We start from the raw sequence: 20488 nt of genomic DNA, 5'->3' as shown, positions 1-20488 counted from the left end.
TATCCATTTTGTGATTCACATGAAAATGAGAAATTCCCTGATATACACTTATATGCACAAGGAGATGTGAGCTGGCTGGGAAATTTATTAGAAAAGGGCCTTTCTCATTGGCAACTTGGTGGTAGTTGCTAAGATAACAGAAAGCGTATTTTGTGTATTTGTTCATTTATTGTGTATTTATCCATTTCTATGCCCAAAATTCCCAGTCAGTTCTAGGATTACAACCAGGATAGATCAGCTTATTTGACTTTTCCAAACATTTTTATTATGAGGGATCCAGAGCAGTTAGGCAAGCCTGGCATACTGTTACTGAGAAGGAAAAAGAAATAGTCTTATATATACTTTGGTCAACTTAATTGTGCTTTTAACATCAAGGAAATTAAACAATTCTGAAATTAACCTATTTTTTTTATTGTGTGGGCCCCTTTGGGACCCTGCGGTCTTCGTATCCCACTTCAGAAACCACTACTTTATGTATTCATCATCTCTTCAGCTTTATTCAACCAAGCCCAAATAATCTAACTTTCGTGTAAACAGCCAGATTCAAAGTAGCTGACTATTCAAATCCTTAAAGAAACAAACAATATCCCCACTGAAGGTAACACTTACTGTATGCGGAAAAGACATAATTGATTTTTACTGTCCGCTTCACTGTGTGGTCACAGTGAAATGTAACAGCAGCAGGAGCTCATTCACTGTTTGTCTTTCATTCAGTGTAAGAACAAGGCTGAAGGATGTGGAATCTCCTTTCATTATTTCCTGGAATATCTCAAGGACATGAGTGTTGGCTTTACAGAGGAAAAACTGCTTTCGTTTAAAAACCACAGCCTTTTGAGACACCAAGAAACGCTGGCATGTGCCAGTGGGAATGCCAGTGCTAATGTGCATAAGGCATGTCTAAATGGCACTGATTTTTAGAGATTAAACACATATAACCTTTTCTCTTGACTTTTCCACCAGCCCCAGAAATGTTTTATTGCATAAAATAAACAAATACTTTAAATAAAAGATTTTCCAACTACATTAAGAGGAGTTTGGCTGAGTGTTGTGTGTTTTGATCTGAGCATGACAGCGTAGTTCCAAAGCGAGCTCTAGTTTTGGCAGGATAGCTTTGACCAGATGATTGGCGTTCAGGCACCTGTGTCAAACTAACTGTCATGGAGTGTCACTTGAGCAACAATCCAATGGTGGAAGTAGTGTTCAGACCTTTTACCTAAATAAAAGTACCAACACAACAGTGTAAAAATACTCAATTGCATGTAAAAGTCCTGCATTCAAAGTTTTACACATGTAAATGCATAGAGGTTTGTATATACAGTATAACACAAGTAAAAGTAAAAGCAATGCACAGTGTCTTACTTCAGTCATTCTATTACATACAGTACCAGTCAAAAGTTTGGACACGTTTTCTCAGTGAATGGGAGGGTGTGTCCAAACTTTTGACTGGTACTGTATGTATGTTGTATTTTTTGGATATTATTACTGATACATTAACTTAAAAGCAGGGTTTTAATGTTGTAGCTGGTTGGGGGGGAATTGATTTTAACTACTAGTTTTTATGCTGTTAGTTAATTTTATATGGAACAAGGTATCATATTTTATAAACCCATTTTATGTTTTGTGTGTAAAATCCACAAATAAACTAGCAAATATAGCTGTTAAATTTATGTACTGGAATAAAAAATACAGTATTTCCTTCTAAAATGTAGTAAAGTGAAGTATTAAAGTAACATAAAAAGGAAACACTCAAGTAAAGCACAGTTATACCTATATACAATACTGGAGTAATTGTACATAGTTACTTTTGTAATACCAACCAGCTCCTGAGATGCTGCGCTGTAGCTTCCCCTGATCTTTGACCCTCCTTGGTGTGGGCTGGTGAAAAGAGAATTTCCCGACATAATGTAGATCATTGATTTCCAGCAGTGCTGAATGCAGCAGTTTTTTGATTCCTCGGAGCCAGGGCACGGCCAAACATACCCATAAGCACGTCTGTCAATGACATTTCCCATTAACGCGAAGCCTTTGTGGTCATCTGGATGACAAAGTGACCTCACTGTGACTTTGTGTGGGAGTATTGCAGCTATGACTCATATCCTCAGATGACGTTATTGACAGCATCCTTTAGGAATAAGCTACTACTGCAAACCACATTTGAATGGTCAGCAGATGCTAAATATGTATAACCATTACTGACCAATTTGATGTAAATGTTAAACCAATATTGAAACAGCTACTTGTTTACTCATTCATCAAATCCTGAAATTCTGGCTGTGCACACAGTGGCAGAACACCATTAGACTCATTAATTCTCGGGACATAAAACATCTTTGTGAATGATCTCCAGCAACGCTCCTCAGAAAGAACGTGTGCATTCCAGTGTCTGTGCAAGGGGGGTCTGCTAAAGAGTGTATGTCTGTGCTTGTGTTTGTATGTGATTCTGTAAAGTGTGTCTCAGTCTTTGTGTGTCTATTTGTATGTGTACTTGTGTGTGTGTGTGTTGACTTATGTAGATCCAGGCTCGCCTAAGTTTAGAGATGCTGGTCTCATCAGTTGTGGTTCTGGCGCGGGTTCTGCAGTTTTGGACCGTTTTCTTGCTGGCTCTCCCTGTAGTCTGCTAATGGGTTTGCCGAGGGTTGGTGCCCTGTGCGTGGGTTGCCAAAAAGTGAAGGTGCCTTATTCGCCTGGAGCTTTGCAGAGCCTCTGCAGATTTTCAGTGTATAGTGACCCATCTGTCCCTTTCTGTACAGGGGGGAGCAGGCTCAGTGGGAGAGAGAGGTTTAAGACTTTTCCTGGAAAAAGAGTTTAAAAACAGACTTCCTTAAAAACCACCAGAAACACAAAGAGGGCATCTCTGCGTGTGCGTCTGCGTTCATGTGGGATCCTGTTTCCTCCCTCTTACCAAAAATGTTAACCAGCGGACAGATGCTCTACAGCCGTAAAGCTTGTGTATCTGCATCACTTAGCCACAGATACGCAAACACTGAGAAGTGTCTGGCCCCAGTACAAGTAAAGACTGTAAATACTTATTTCTTAGTAGCATCTCACCAGCTACACTCAAAGCAAAAGTTTGCTTTTGGTCACTTAGCCATCTAGAGAATTGGATTAGACTGGGTGCTAGAAGAAGTGTCTATATTAACACCGTTTTTAGAGGACTGGCCACTGTTTTGATTTTACGCCAGGAGTCATTTTTGTAATGTGAGTGGTTGTGCCATTTTTTTTTTAAATGGTGGATATTTATTTTAAATTAAAGTTCTCACACATGTGTACTATATAAGGTCTTTAAACAGATACATAAACTTTTAGAAATGCAACAATTAATTGATTAGTTTATGGACAGAAAAGTACCAACTATTTTGATAATTGATTAATCATTTTGAGACATTTTTCAAGAAAAACTATCCAAATCCTCTGATTCCAGTGTCTCAAATGGGAACATTTCCTGGTGTATTTATTCTTCTATGATAGTAAACTAAATATCTTTGAGTTGTTGACTCTTGGTCAGGACAAATGAAGACATTTTAGGACATCACCTTGGGCTTTGGGAAACAGTGATCAACATTTTTCACCATTTTCAGACATTTTATAGACCAAATGACTAATTGATTAATCAAGAAAATAGTTAACAGATTAATCGATAACAGAAATAATCATTAGTTGCAGCCCTTAAAACTATATATGGGTAGTTGTTGTGTTATATCTGGACAAGGGACCAAATTTTCAAGGGCCCTCTTGGAGTCCTTTTGCTATACTGTCTGACCTCCACATTTGTCTGTACAACAGGTGCTCGTTATTTAGACTCCTATTCATTTAAAAAAAAAAAAAGAATTATAGATCTAGATGTGAATTAAATTGAATGCAAGGCAGCAGTCATGGCTTTCTGTGGTTTTAGCTCTTCCTCCGTTTCCCTTGATGAGCCCTGTGAGGACGCCACGGGGGCTCAGGAAGGAGGGGGGCAGGGGGGTCGGGGGTTTCAAGTATGCCTGGAATCTCAGACTGTCCTCCACTTTCCCTCTGTCTCCCTGCAGCTCTCCCTGGTAAATGAGAGAGGGTCTGGCCAGACAGACCAGTGGGGTGGGTCAGAAAACACACACACACACTCACCAAATGTGCCAAATGAGTTCAGGGTCTACACATTAACCTGGGGAGAAGGGCTTGGCAGTGGGGGAGGGAACATCAGGGGTAAGCTTTGGACTAATTGGTCTGGACTAATGACCAAGGGGGGCAGATTTTTGAAAATAAACTTTCTATTTAAAATGATTAATTGAGACAGAGCATTAAAAACTATGAGAGTGTGGAGCACTGAAATAAATTCTAGGCCATTAATGAAAGTTTTGGATTTTACTTTTTATTGCAGGAGCGATTCACAGAAAGTGGAAGCAGAGTGAGTGGAAATGTACTGAGTTTATAGAGAAGAGGGAGGGTGTGAAGCCCAAATCTGACTGGGGCCTCAGATTAACTGCCTTGTGTACATAAACAAGTATACATATTACTGTTGCTATCCAAATAGTCTTGCTATGACGTAACAGGTGCCTGTACATAGCAGGACATTCAAACAGCTCGTCAGCTGATCAATGCTCTTTGTATGAGAGGTCTTCATATAAAGAGTGATTCAGTCTTTACAGACCTTCATACCAGAATCAGTCAGCTTCTACAGAAAAAAAATTGGCTCCAATTTTACAAAAAGATTAACACTATTAAGGAAAAACAGCTTATGGTACTTAGGCATAGTAATCCTTGTCTTGATAACAGTTTTACTAGATTGTCTGTATTTTAAAGATGCTGTCTGCATCTTCTCCATCATTAATATTTTATTTGTTTTATTTATTTAAAAGGTCATGCAGAGAAATCCAGTGGGTTCCCAATTGTGGAAATGTTTAAAGTGTCCCTACTGTAGATGGTGTCCTCTTCTGCCCTACAGCTTTAGAGAAGTTCCTCAATTTATCCAGTGATCCATTTCAGCACACTTATCTGAAAGAGGTTCAATAAAGGTTATATAACCACTATGCTTCCTCACACACTATAATTGTGATATTGATCGACCAACAGGCACTGCTCATGCTATAGTCAGGCTGTGCTCTCACTGGCCCCAAGAAGCTGAAATGGAGAAATATTGAACAAAAGGAAGCTTTTTCAACTAATGTTCTTTTTCTTTGTAAAAAGAAATGAAGTGAAGTGGACTCCACGTGGGACTGTCCCATCGAGAGTATCATTGTATTATTATCATGCTGAAGATCCCTTACTATGTCCAGATTCATCCCACTTTCTATGTCTCCTGCACCAAGCCAGTTAACGGGTTCCCACACTCAAACTTTCATCTTTAAGCGTCACCAATGACTCTACATCATACATAGAATATTGTGGGATGTGTAGAGTTGTGGAAGAGCGTTTGATATTTGGTTGACTGGATGGAGTTTGAGCCTGAAGATCCCATTTGGGTTCCTATGAATGATCCAGCATTCAAAAAAAACTGGAACCGAGATGTGATGCTACTTCTGTTGAACTCCCCAGCTGTATTCCTCCTTTACCCATTGTCTCCAGCTTTGTGCTGTCCTTGGCCTATGTGTTCCCATCTGGACAACAGAAGGACTCATTGTGCAATGTTCAGTTGTTCATTATTCATTACTTGTTGTTTATTTAAACCTCTACTTTTCAACCAGTCATGTACAAGATTATTTTTGCCCTGCTTTTCTCTTCTTACTTTTCCTTGTTCTTGCTTGTGCCTCCAGTATTGTCTGGCATTTATACTATTCCTTCCTGTCACCTGGTGTTATCGTCTTTGCAGTCCAACCTTGCAACTCCATATCCCCTTAAATCTGATGAGTGAGGCCACACAGGTGTTGCAGGGACAAAGCACACCCTCACCACTGTGTAGACACCGTTTCAACTTACATTAATGATACCACTGAGTACAATAGCTTGTGTTTGCTGGTGGGAAGCCAGTGAGGGAACATGTCCTGTGTCATGGAGGTGGTATGTGGCTGTCTCCAGTGTCCCCAGACTTACAGTGGATTTAGCATTGACAGTGACTACAGTACAGGGAATGGGTTTTAGGTCATACATATATCTAAACCTGAGGTAAACTTTGTCTATTAGTCATACCCTAGATTAATACATGGACTAGACCATTATCCCTGTGGGTGTTCCCAAAAGGTCCTTGATCCCTGACACTTTTAGCATTTGGCATTTGGTATCTTTCAACTTCTAATTAGTATAGCCTGACAGAAGTCCAATAGAAAAGCTTGAGTATTTTCAATTAAGTGAGCCTACTTTTTAATTATCCTGACCTTTTGTGGAAAACAATCCTGTCAATTTGTTATATTAAAAGTAGTAAATATACAAGTTGATATTTTGCAGATTGTTTTAAGAGTAAAACTGAGTGAATGAGTTGATGTATTGCAGGTTCCATCAAAAAATTAATGAGTTTACATTTGGCATTTGGAATAAATCTCCTCACATATCATTCACAACTTAATGTAAACCAGTGGGGGAACAGGGGTCACAAAACTGTAAGTCCCTGACACTAAATCTCAGTATGCTTCCTGAGAAGAGCTCTTGTACATGACATCCCAGTGTTAATGTCACCCGTACATGTGTTCAGACTTATTGCCAAGGTCGTGACTGGTCAGCCATGACTTTGGTTCATTATTCTGTGTTTTTTTTTTAAATTATTTTAGAATAAGACATATTGTATGCTCCACTGGTGTAGAGGAATAGGTAAGAATTAGGTTTCAGTTGCCTTCAGTCAAAGAGCCCATGCTAAGGATTTGCACTCTATACAACATTACTGTGATACTTCAAGCTTATTTTGGCTACTGTCTCTCCATACAGACCTGGAAAGCCTTTGGCAAGCTTTTTTTTTTTCTTTCATAGCAGCAGAGGAAGAAGAAACTTGGAATAATACCCTTAAAAATGTTGGCTTTCCTGTGCCAGAGACATGACAGAGGGGAAATGGTGATGAATATTGTGAAATGAACAAAACAATGATATTACATTGTGAAGCTGTGCAGTCAAAGAAGAGGTTGAAAATGTGGTGAGGTCAATCTGCGGTGGAAGATTCTACTAATCAAATTAAAGTGGACCCACAGCCTGATAAACCCACAGCAATGCACGTTTTATTCATTCATGGTTATGTGCTCAGATCAGACACTTAAGATGACACTTCTTGGTTCTATCTGGTAATACCTGAAGATGCTGTTGTGTGTTTATTATACAGAGGAAGCCTCTATTAATGTTAGATGCACTCAATTTCTATTAAAGCCCCTGTACAATGTCAGAAGCTTGCTTGTAGTTTTGGTTATCTTCTATTAGTAATAATTACTCGGTTTCTCCCACGAAGTTCTGCATTAGCGCTTAGGATTGTATTTTACAATTAGTTCATTGAAACGTGTCAAATCAAATGTGTGTGTGTGTTTTTTTTCAGGTGGATCTCATGAAAAACATCAGTAATATCCCTCAGCCATTCCTCTATACACGACATGTTCACTTCCTCAACTTTACCAGGTACAGTGAATACAGGAACACTTAGTCAGTCCACAATGACCAGGTCTGTACAGGTCATAACTTACATTTTAATTTGTCTTTGTTAGGTTTAGGATAGAGCAGCCTGTCTATATCAACATAATCCGGGACCCCATCAACCGATTCCTTTCCAACTACTTCTTCCGTCGCTTTGGGGACTGGAGAGGTGAGCAGAACCACCTCATCCGCACTCCAGGGATGAAAGATGATGAGAGATACCTGGTGAGATCTTGTTCCTGCCTTTAAAAGAAAAAAGAGTTTGCTTAAGCAGATTTATGCATGTATTTGTCTTGAAGTAAATCAATGTCTGATATTGTTTGTTCTCACTTAAGATATATATAATGAACAGATACAGTAAAAATTTTGAGACAAATATTTTTTGGATGCTGTGGCTTTGAGCGTTGCACTCCTGACTAATGGTGTTTTGACATTTTCAGCACTAACATGTCATAAATACATCCATGTAAATGTGAGCTGCACTTTCCATTAAGGGGAGCCTCATCTGTCTCTTTGCCAATTAGAGTCTAAAAGTGCAGTCCCATGCTGTGCAGACACAGAGCCTGTTAATTAATAAGCTGTAGTTTCGTGGCCAAAGCGTTGCACCTGCCCTGGAGATGGAAACGGGGTTGGATTAGGAGAAATTCATTATCATTCATTACATCCAGAAGCAGTGTGTCCCTCACCATTACACTGTCAGGTTTGTCATGAAGAGACATGACTCAGAGTTTCCACCACGAAAGCTTCTCTACAGAGGATATTGAGTTGCAGAACTGAACTGATTAGCAGATTCACCATGATGTCTCATCATATTCTGTTTTACAGCTTTTTGCTAAAAAAAAAATTTTTTTTTATTTTAACTAGGTTATTGAAAAAAATGAAATATTGTAGCTTTGGAGGAGGCAAAGTATTTGCTTAACATATTGCTTCGGTCCCAAGAAAGCCAGTGCCCAGTATATGAAACTTTATAACAGTTTTATTTGAAAAGTCAAACAAATACTGAATCATTTAGCCTCCTTCCCCTCTCTGCCTTTCATCTCCGTCCCAGTGCCCACGATCCCATTTACTCTCATATGGACATTAGCTAAATCAGTGCCATGGATGTTTATGGTTTGAAATACTAATGCGTTTGCAGTATTTGACAGTTATTTTATGACCGAGTCACTGGCTCGCCAATAACAGTGCTTTAAATCTTTATCTGTTTTGGTCTCGGGCCAGGTGGCTTCATAACTTTAAGCACAGTCGAGACATGAACTAAAATGTCTTATACTGATTTCTTATTCTGGTGTGACCATGATGTACTCTATAATTATGTGTACACTGAGCAGGGTTATTTACATCATACTGTAAGGAAACATATCTTTGCAGACGTCATACAGCGAAGCAGTGATGACACGTTTTATCACTCATTCCCACTGATTTAATTTTTCATCACAAGTGACTTCTGCATTCATTCATTCACTAAATAACAGATAATTGGCACACCTTGTGGCAACCATGTCTTCTTAAGAATGTGATCTCTGTTTGTTATTATCTTGAGACAAATATTAACTTCCTATAAGCAGCATAACATTTATTCAATGCAGGGACTTATTAAAACCACACTTTGCTCACTTTGAAGATATTCTACACGTGGTGTTGCTTGAGGGGGGATGGCAAATTGTAAGGCAGTCTGATGCTAACCCAATATTTAAATCTGACCATGATTCCAATTAGAGACCTGATTTAGTATAACCACATCAAAACTTGGTATGGTACATCTGCCTTGCAGAGTTGTTTACCCCTGTAGCACCATATGAAGATATCTCATATTTTACTTTAAAGTGAGGCTCCATTTGGACTTTAATTCACTTCACTTTAATTTTCAAGTTACCATTTTTTGATCTCTGTGTGAGTTTTACACAGTGGAGGAGCTACTTAAATACAGTTTGAGTGTTTAAATACAGTTTGAGTGTAAGGCTGCACAGTACAGTTAGCAATCTTTGTGCAGATAAAGTGCCAGCTAATTTGGAGTTGGAATTCCCCTTATATCTCAAACAACTACATTTGGGATTAGGAGGGAGTAGTCAAAAGCAGGAAGCATTGTGGCAATAAAAACAGGTCAAAAACAATGATTATATCAATACTTGTTCAATGTTAAATGGCAAATCAGAATCCAGTAACAGACACAGGTATGCTCCCAGTCATTTCTCTCACAGTGCTCCATACTGTCAGAGGCCCTGAGAGCTCATAAGGCCATATCTCCAGCCGTACTGAGAGGCTAACAGGAGGAGTGAATGTCATTTTGGCTTGAGTCTGACTGGGTGTAATTAAGTATTGCAGTGCTTTCCCTGGAGTTTTGGACCATGTGAGTTGAGTTATTAAAGTATGCAGACCACGGGGGCCCCTTGCTAGAGTTAAAGGAGAGGAGGAGGCCGTGTTGCTGTAGACTGGCTTACCTGTGTGTGTGTGTGTGTGTGTGTGTGTGTGTGTGTGTGTGTGTGTGAGTGTGTGTGTGTGCATGTTTACCATACTTATGAGGACCAGGGACTAAAATCTAAGTTTGTCAGTGCTCACTTTTTAGTTAAGGGTTAGTTTTGGTAGTTAAAAATAAAACATACACCTTGTGTCAATAAAGTGTGTTGTACTGTTGGTCTTGCCCTCTTCCCCCTGACTTTCTCAACATAACTCCCCAAAATCTGGGACTCATATGGGTTAGCTGTCTTACTAACTTATGGAAATATTTAGAACAGCTTTTTTGTCGGATAACTGCTTAGAAACATGCAATATGTATAGAAATAGTATCTCTCGGATAGAGCCATTTCAGAAAAGCATTGTCAGTATTTAGCCTTGGTATGCATTCTCTTTTTACTGCTGTACATTTCTGTGTCTACAACAACAATCTAGCTTACTTGCAATCTGTATGCAATGTGTATAGAAATAGTGTCTCTGGGATAGAACCATTTCAGAAAAGCATTGTTGTCAGTACTTAGGTAGCCTTGCTGTGCTTCTTACTGCTGTACATTTCTGTTTCCACAGCAACAATGTAGCTTACCTAATCAGAAGTTTTGCAGTTATGTACTTAATCATATCCAAGAACAGTGGATGTAAGCATATGCCACATTAGCATCTGTATAATGTATATAGCTGCTGCAAACTGTACCGATCTACCACTTAACATCACTGAAAAACAAGACCAGGTCAAAACCTAGTATATGGCTGGACTGTGTATGAAACGCCAGAGGGCTTTTAATTTGAAATGACGGATAAAGGAAGTGGCGACACGTGGCAACCAAGCCCCCAGGAAGTGTACCGGGCTTTGACTGAAACCAAGTACGCCAAGTTCGGACTTGCGTGCTTGCTAGATCGGACTTGGCAAGTTCGACTCAGGAATATAAACTTCCGAAGATGGGAGGAAGCAATACAATCATTCTGCAGTTGCTGACAGCAGCAGCTCAGCTTCAACACAACTGCCTGACTGTACGGTGACAAAATAATTTCAACTCAAAGTTCTACTAACACTTTTTTTCTCACAAAAAAATAACCTAATTGACAGAGAGATGCAGTAAATTATGTTATTCAGTCTGTAATGTAGCTATAATAAAAATCCAAACTGTTATGTAGCTTAATAAAATAAAACAAATTGAATATAAACTGATTGGTTCATTTTAATACATTTATATTCATTGAAATGTGGTGACATCTGTACGTATAGAGCCCCAGAGGCAACGCTATTGTTCTGTCGATTAAAAACATGAAGCTTCACTTTACATTTGTTAGATTTCATCTGTGAGACCAACATTTAACTTCCAAAAGGAATTATATCATATATCAAAATGTCACACAACAGTCTCCTTTGGTAGGTAATTGTGAAACTATCCACTCGCCATACAGGAGTCAGGCTGCTAGCTGAAAATATCAGAGGAAATTTCCAAATAGGCATTATTTGGATAAACTGATCAACTATTGGGGATTTAAATGGTTACTTTCTAGTCTGAAAAAATGTTAAAACTTAATAAAGTGACATATTATATATATATATTATATTATAACAGTCCTACAGCAAATATTACAACAGCTTTTAACCTGGCTCAAAATCTGCCATCACTGCCGGTTGGTACGAAATGCATTTTGGGATACTTAGCTTCAGCCAACCAATGGTGTTACTTTATCACTCAGTCAGTCAGTCAGTCAGGGACAGACATTCACGTTTCAAGGGCTGGCCCAGCTGTTGCAGTCCAGCCAACAAATTACTGGCAAAAGGATGAATTTAGCAATTCACATAAAGGGCCACAGTCTGATGTGTAATAACTGTAGTGTCAGTATTCAGGAGTTTGAAGAAATGTGTATTATATATTTAAGGTAGAATTAAGATTAAGTTTGGGTTTAAGGATTCATCTTAAAAGCCCAGCCATTTCCTTTAGCTTTTGTGAGCTCATGTGCTGGAAGCAGCTGTCTACATTTTCAGTTTTGGAGTGGGACTCCACCAGACAGATCAGTGATGTGGAAATATTGTTAATGTCTCCTTCTACTTAAGAATTATAGTGTGATCTCAAGGCCCAGGCTTGACCCAATGTAACCCAATTTGTAACCCCTAAAGATGGAAAATTCCATAACACTCAGTAGGCCAAAATAATAATCATAATAATAACAATACAGCATTGATTCTCATCACTGATTTGTCCTTCAAATTTATTATTTGATTCAATGTTGAAATATTGTTAAAATGAAGCATTAATGTCAAACGTGTTGCAGAGAGAGTTTCGGGGCTTGGAGACGAATGTCCTCACAAGTATAGCATTTCAAACACGTGTGTATCAGCGTGAGTGCCTTACTATGTCAACACTCGGAGTTCAGACTAGTCTTGGATATATCCCCTGCCTGGTGTACATTAGCCCTGCCTGCCCTGCCCTGGGTGTATATGAGAGGTGTCAATGAAAGAACACTGTCAGTTTGCTAGCCGGGGCCGAGGGAACCTGATGCACGTGTTACTGAGACATTCCTGTGGTCAGCTTGGATTTTCCACCAGTCCCCACACCCCTTTTTACACTCACATACACTGCACTATACAAAAGCATGCACTGGACACTTGAGCGCATAGTGTACAGTACACAGACCTCAGCACATTCAAACACATGAGATTGAGCGCATAATGAACACATACTGTCAGTTAGGACTCTAATTATGAGCTTTTATTTGAAATAACATGGGTTTTAAAAAACCAACTCAGATTTAGTTGACAGCCTGATGGCCATGTGAGTATGCATGCCTGTAAAATGTCCATGAAGTAATTCTGTGTCTCTACTGAACCCAAATAGCACAGATTCGTTCGCACAGCTCAAAATACTGGTCTAATCAGGTGAGCTTCCCACGGCAATGGAAAATGGTCCGCTGTCAGTTAATCTCATATTTACAATGACACATACACACTCTCCAACAAGTGCGCACATAACGAGAGAGGCTCCTCTGGCGTCAATCATGCCCTAGCATGCCTTGACTTTAGTAACAGTAAGGTGGTGTATCTGTCACGGGAGTGATTGCCTGAGGTGCAACCGACTCATGCAGTTCACTGGTTCACAAAAAAGGATCCTCAGGTCGATTTTAGATACATTTCTGTTTGCGACCTTCCTCGCATTTTCTATATTATCTGGATACACTTCAAAGAGCTTAAAACAAATAAGAATTCAGTTTAAATGTGATTTGAACCAGGTGTACCACTCCTATGCTCTGTGATAACAACAGAGTCAAACTGTCCCATGGGAAAGGTTTACATCATCACTTACTCCTGATTTAATTCATGCATACATTCCATTCAGCGAAACGGGAGGCCGTTTGACAGATTAAGGCCTGTTTTGCTACAGTTTCTGTGACTGCTCAGTTGGCTTAATCCACAGTGAGAATAGGAACAATGAGCCTGAGTGTGCACACAGGAGCTCTCTTCGAAATACTAATGGGTTTTCTAAAGAGAGTGCGTATTGTCTGTCCACTGTGTGTGTTTGTGTGTGTGTGTACGTGTTTGATTGTGCACAGTTGTATATAAATGAGTTGTGGCTGGATTCCCAGAGGTCCCCTAAATGTTGAGGCATGAGGGCCCTGTATCAAGTGTCAGAGCAAAGTGGAGGAGGGACTTCCTGGCAATAAGCCATGTGTGTCAGGGTAATGGCGTCACACGTGGCACTTCCTGTCCGCCTTTTACTCTGTTTCTTTGTCTCTGGCTCTCACTTGTCTTTTATCACTTGTTTCTGTTTCTAAATTGTCTCATGATGATTTTACTTGAGAGCTCTGGTGCTGCTCTGCATTAGGCTAATTGTAGAGAAAGGCTGTTCGGAGTCCGAAGTTAGTTCATGTATCAACTGTAATGTGTCTTTTGAAATCTCTGCATGTGATTTATAGTTTTTCCCACAGAATATGGTGCCAAAGTAGAGTAGGAAACACTTATCGCAGATAGGAAACTGCTTCCCCTCCTGTGGAGGGAAAGGAGATATTCTCATAATTAATAACACTGGGTGTACCGACACTGTCTTTACTGACATAATAAAAGAATAGCAGTCAAAAAAACATAAGAAGAACAACCAATTTTTGTCGAAATTATCAATCAAAGAAAAGCAGGGCAAACTTATTTCAAGTCTGGACACGACACCCACACTAACAATACCACAATGCTAAACTCCTTTCTAAAGGTTCCTCTAGGATTTTGTTGTGGTTTCTTTGAAGAGCTTTCCAGTGGTTTGCTTCACTGATCACCAATAAGTCCTGTTGCTGGTGCATAGTGCAGCTCAGAGTCGTCAGTCATACAGTTCAAATGAACCCTACAGCCGCTTGGTGAGTCAGAGACACAATTGTACCACAGTGTTCAGCTGCAGGGAAAAAGTGCATAATTTATGTCAGGCCAGCTTATGTATATAGACCTCTGTGCAGGCCTTCACACTCTGTCTGTCATAGCCACCTTGTTAGAAGCTAGAGAGAAATCTCTGGTGTCAAGATATGTAAATATCAAATCAGTTTTATGATGTAGTTCAGTCTGTCTACTTTCTTCATATGTGTTCTATTTACCTTATATCATCATTCTGCTTCTGCTTCATAGTGTAATTTTATTGTCATTTTAGTGTTTTTTCTGTAAATGTAACATCAATTTCATGTCTTTCCATCTTCTGTTGCTCCTCCTGAGGTTTCAGTTGAAGTTGTTTTTTGTGGGTGGTGGGGAGAGGGAGGGTTAGAGAGATGGAGGGTGTTGTAGGCTGTACAGATTTGTGATTTTGCGCACTATAAATAGAAGTTACTTGACTATTCCTTTTTTTCTGTAAACTGTCTCATAAAGCAGAAATGGCCTGAAAATCACTGTGAGCTTTATCATTCTATCATAAACATGCAGCCAAAAAACACAACCAAACAAACCGATCTAACTGTAACTGTAACCGTGACTGTGTACGTGTCTCACACATACATACTCATTTACAATACACATGGTTTTGTGCCTTCATACATGTTTAAAACCGTGTCAGTGTGCTGTGTGTTTTTTTTAAAGCTCATTCACCTGGTTCTCAGTGTTCACCTGCAGGTCCCTCATCCTCAGCAGCAGCCTGCGTCCTCTGGGAGGGTTTGGGTATCTGGCCCTGTCTGACTCAGCTTGATGGACCATGTTGACCTCGGTCTTGACTTTGACGAATTGCTCTATTTAAACCAGCCGTTATCAACTTATCAGGGCATAAATCTTAAGGGGAAGCTGTGACGTAATCATTACACTTTCGATTTGCATCCATTTTTAGGCCCCGTTCTCTCCTATACAACAAGCCTGTCAGCACCTTTTACCTCATGTCTGTAGCTTGGTGCTAATACATGTGTGTGTTTGAGCACAAGCATGTGGCATATAGTGCGCCTGCGTGTGTGTGTGTGTTAGTGTGTGTGTGTGTGTGTGTGTGTGTGAGTCATGCTTCGTGCAGTGTTTTGTTGCTCAGGACTTGTTGCCATCCATTAGGCTTACGTCACCTGACATGGATTTGACTGCTGGTTCCACAGCACTCAGCGGCTGGCCAGCTTCACTCCTGCGTGTGTTTTTAATCTTTTCCTTTGTTTTTTCTCCTTTCATAATTTAAAAGCTCCCACATTCAAACAAGGAGTGTTTTTAAATTCACAACTCTGACTAACTTCTTCATCATGAAATTCTTAAGTTTATTACCCATGATCACTGCATGATAACAAGATTGAACATTCTGTCCGAGTCCTGCGGCTAGTTGATGGTAATTTAACTTTACATTGCAAGATGGTGAACTTGATACACAACCATATTTTTGTCTCATTTGCAATCTCAGCCTCTAAGAGCAGTTTAGGTGAGCTTATCTTTGAGCACAGGATGTTGTCTGGCTCAGCACTTAACTTTCTCAGATGATGACTATCAGAAAGCTCACAGGGAGCAGTGCTAGCAAAGAGCTCCCTCTAGTGAGAGAAATACACCATTACAAATTCTGTTTGATTTCATGAATTGTGTGTTACTCTGCTTTCAGGACATAAACGTGTGCATTCTAGAGAATTATCCTGAGTGCTCCAACCCCAGAGTTTTCTACATCATTCCCTACTTTTGTGGACAACATCCTCAATGCAGGTATCTGCAGACTCACAAGTAGCATGACAAAGCATTTTGAGATATTTTATGTCTGGTCTTGTAAGGCTGATTATTACTTTCTGTCTTGTTTATCTATTTGTTTTCCGCTACTATCTCATTTTCTTTTGTGTGCAACAGGGAGCCAGGAGTGTGGGCTCTGGAAAGGGCCAAACAGAATGTGCTGGAGAACTACCTCCTTGTGGGTATCTTGGAGGAGCTGGAGGATGTGCTGCTCCTGTTGGAGAGGCTCTTACCTCATTATTTTACTGGAGTACTCAACATCTACAAGAGCCCTGGTAGGCAAATGTTCCAAATATACTTTTATCATGTTGAAATTGAACATTTATTCCTCTCAAAAATCTGGATTTTTCTTTAAAATGGTTTATTTTGTTTGATTCTTTGATTTGGATTCCTGTCAAGCTGCAGGCAATCAACTTCATCATCATTGTTTTGTACCATCTTTTTCTGCAGACTACAGGAAGATGGGGAACATGACTGGCACAGTGCGTAAACACACTCCCACTCTGGAGGCCCTGCAAGTGCTCTACCACCGCATGCGCTACGAGTATGAATTCTACAACTTCATTCGCGACCAGTTCCACCTCATGAAGAAAAAAATTGGCCTCAAATCTGTCTCCCAACCCCCCGCCTACTCACCTGCTTTCCTACGGGAGCTGGCCCTCCGAACCCCAGAGCCTCTGGATGAAGATGAGGAGCTGGATACAGATCTGGAGGATGCCAACAGCTGGCTGGTCCATCCTTAAGAACTGTCTGATTAACAGTGGACATAGCCAAAAGCTGATTGTCTAGAATTGGCTGGAGATAGCTGAAGGCAGCCTGAGGGCAACGGGGAAACGTGCCCTGTCTCTCAGCATTCCCAAGAAAAGTGAGGTGTGTTCAGGGGTGTGCGGATCCTGACGCTCGTCTTTTTACGGGCTCTGTTTTCCATCTGCAGTAGACTCCTATCACGACAGGCTCAGCACTGAGGACTGTGGGGTTGAGTAATTGGAAGGACAAAATGCTTTATTTAAAATTTGACTAAGGACAATGGGAAATAATATTAAGCTCAGTTTATTTGAAGTTTAGTTTTCATTTGAGCTTGTGTTGGGGTTCGTTTTTTATTAAGGAACCTATCATCGCTGTAATCTCCAGGTGAGATTAGCACAAGATGTGGAGAGCTAAATCTGGGGTATTTACTATAGGAGAGGACTTCTGAGATGTTGCATCAAGAGAGAGGTTCATACATTATGAGATTGTTAATGTCTTAAAAGCTGGAAAGCCCAATAGGAAATGGTATCCATGAATAAAAAGAGTGCCAAAAGCCTTTATGTATATTAGTTGTAAGTGCCAAACCTTGTTAAGAGTTCCAGTAACTGTGTGACAGGAACCTCAGTGCACAGCTGGTGGAATTGTGACATAGTCAAGTCAGTTGTTACAGTATTGGTTTATAACATTTTGTTTAATTTGTAAAATATCATTAGGTATAAATGAGGGTTAAACAGTAAGCACTCAATTATGAATTCAAAGAATTCCAACAATGTGTGCATGAATGATTGAGTTTGACCAAACCAGCAGTGTATTTTAGCATAGAGTTATTATTTGGGACAGGTCATTGTTTGTCGAGAATTTAGGCTGGCTTGTGCATCAAACACTAAAAAAGTAATTACGGAGCATACTGTAATTTGTTGAATCCAAAGTTTGAAAGATTGAACTTGCCAAATACCAGTGTTTCTACTGCGTTGCATTACAAAACTGTATGAAGATACTGCACTTTTTCTGAGATCCTGCAGCAAAAAATGAGGGATTTGTTCACCAAACTGGATGCTAATTGCATTTTATCTCAAATAAGATGATGTTACTGTTTAAAGGGTTTGTTTTCACTCTCAGAATATTACCATGAAAGTGTGTTTCTAGTGTTTCCAATCCCAGCTAAAACTAATTTCTAATTTCTCCAGCAGCTGTTCAGAGTGCATGTTTTTCCATCACTCTTGTAAAAAAAACAAAAAAAAAAACACCCAGAAAAGAGTAACCATAAGCTAATATATGACTGTCATCTATGTATTTCACTCTACCATCCTAATCTCCATTGTCTGTACCTTTACATTGTCCTGGTTTGTGTTCAGTGTTTCCTTTTTGCCAGTTTTTAATTTATTATTTTGTATTCATTTGCATTCCAGATAAAAAAGTTCTCAGGAAGGAAAGAAAATGTTTTAATATCTTGATCATTTGTATCTTTGGTTTCTGGCGGCTATGAGACGATTCTTGGCATTTCAAGGGTGTCCGGAATGAGTTTATATCAACATCTGAAAACTGGTTAACAACAACTAATGCAGTCCATCATTTTACGGTCTTTAAAATAAATGTGCTCAAACTATTGCAGCTACTGTGTCTGCTTCACTGGAAGATGGTTTGTTGGTTCATAATAGGCTGTTTGTTTTGAGAATGCCAGCCTGCCTCATCTTCAACACTCCTAAAGTCCTCCATGCTTCTCCACATATCAGATTTACAACCAGCTACTTACAAAGCTGCCTACACGTCCAGCCCGTCATTTATTTTACCAGATGCATAGCTTTCTCTTCCCTGCAGCAGCTTACCCATCACTCCACTCAAACTCCACTCATCTTCCTTCTAGCTCCCCAGCTGTGACAACCCCAGTCAGGAGAACATCTATGCATCCCCTTTAAAATTATTTATAAGAAACACATCGTACTCCCCTCTCAGTCTTCCTTCTCTTCGTGCATTTGGTCCTGACATTCAAAAATGTATACATACTATACGACTATAAGATGCAGTTTTTGATGAATGCTACACAAATGAGTGTTTGTTACATCTGTCATCTTGTTAGATTGTTGCCTCGATCCAAGAATTCCTTGCTATTGATTTCTTGTAATTTTAGCAACCCAGGTAGCCTTTTCACCCGTTGTCACTTACTATGAGCTAAAGCAACAAGATGCAAGAAAAGGTGAAATATATGACAACCAAACATCGAAGTAGTCTCACGACACAGAGGAGTTCAGACCTAAAGAAGGAAAAACTGCCTTCTAACTACAAAAAACAAACCATCATCAAGCAGCTCACTTTGATTCGGAGCAACTGTATGATAATAATAGCTTTAACACAGGCAACACAACCTCTACACAAGCTTTAGAAATTACGGAAAGGGTTTGTCATTTCATTCTTTGAAATAAACATCAGTCACTAGCTGTTGGATCGCGTTTCAAACTCTCAGCTATATTCACTTCCAAATATGACCAGCAAATGGTGTCCTCTTCCCATGTTTCCAGGATTGCTCAAGCGCACTTGAGTTAATAAAAAACAGTGTTTGCAGTCAGTATGGTGTGTATTATTGTACACTTAATGTGTGTGCATGTGGGTCGGTAGAGGCCAAGAATGAAACATGAGGCTATAAATATGGATATATTCACCAACTGTAGTTCAGCTCTCCCAGAAACCGTAACATGAATACTGTATTTAATGGGCCATAAAATACTGCCATTGTTTTTTTTTTTTGCCTGTTTCTATTTCATACACAAGTTACACGAGTTTATACTTCTATACTTTTCTTCATTGACATTTCCTTCTCCCTAATATTAAATTCACCCATCACAACAAACTCACCCTTACCATAACCTCACTTTCCAAAAATGTCTGCACTCTGTAAGTCTAAAACTCAATTTTGCAGGAATAGAAGAAATACAAGAGCACACACATATACAGTACAGTGCACACTGGATGGAAATCGCTGACAGAATCTTCACTCCACAGTGTCCAGTACTAACCACACACTATTTGGAGCATCAGTGTCATAACAGAACTGAAAGTTCACATTAGCAGTTTGGTTCTTAACCTCTAACCAGACACTCCTTTTTTGTACACAAGCTCAAAAATAATGTACCCAAAATAAGAAGGTTACTGTTCTCCAACCCTTTTGATTACAGTCAACCCTGGTCTCATTTAAAAGGTAAATCTTTACATTTTTCAAACCAGTACATCAGAATGAGTAGAAGTGATCCTGAGAGCAATACCACCAAGGCTAAAGCGTCCCATGGCAGGGAGAGTATCACTGAACAGGTTATGGTTCAAGTAAAGTGCATAGCTTCAGCTAGTCCATCCACAGAAACACATATACACTGGCACACACATCTGCAGAATTTCTACTCTAAAGTTGAACACAGAGGCTTTGTTCTTGTGTTGGGTGGTGCAGAGGGGGCTTGCTGGGTGTGGGGAACTCCTCTCCACCAGCGAATAGGAAGCCGTTAGTATCAGTGGGCTGTTCCCAGACCTGCTCTATATTCCTTGTAAGACAAAAATAGTTTTCCCTTGAACCCCACGAGTCCCCTTTTGGACAGCCAGAGAAAGAGAGAGAGAGAGAGAGAGAGCTTTAACTTGCAC

General features: G+C 39.7%; 1 protein-coding gene across 1 annotated transcript in view; it reads left to right on the top strand.

Moving 5' to 3' along the window:
- Positions 1 to 18475, top strand: part of usta (uronyl 2-sulfotransferase a) — a 57895-nt gene extending 39420 nt beyond the window's left edge. Inside the window, exons 4-8 of the mRNA XM_042390922.1 lie at positions 7424 to 7503; positions 7590 to 7743; positions 15999 to 16096; positions 16235 to 16392; positions 16568 to 18475. Coding sequence (XP_042246856.1) covers positions 7424 to 7503; positions 7590 to 7743; positions 15999 to 16096; positions 16235 to 16392; positions 16568 to 16860 — 783 coding nt within the window. The 3' untranslated portion in view covers positions 16861 to 18475. The remainder of the gene's footprint in view (positions 1 to 7423; positions 7504 to 7589; positions 7744 to 15998; positions 16097 to 16234; positions 16393 to 16567) is intronic.
- Positions 18476 to 20488: the final 2013 nt, after the last annotated feature.

Source organism: Thunnus maccoyii, chromosome 17, assembly GCF_910596095.1.
Source record: "Thunnus maccoyii chromosome 17, fThuMac1.1, whole genome shotgun sequence".
Lineage (NCBI taxonomy): Eukaryota > Metazoa > Chordata > Actinopteri > Scombriformes > Scombridae > Thunnus > Thunnus maccoyii.
Note: the sequence above shows the minus strand (reverse complement) of the source record. Positions and strands in the feature narration are given on the sequence as shown.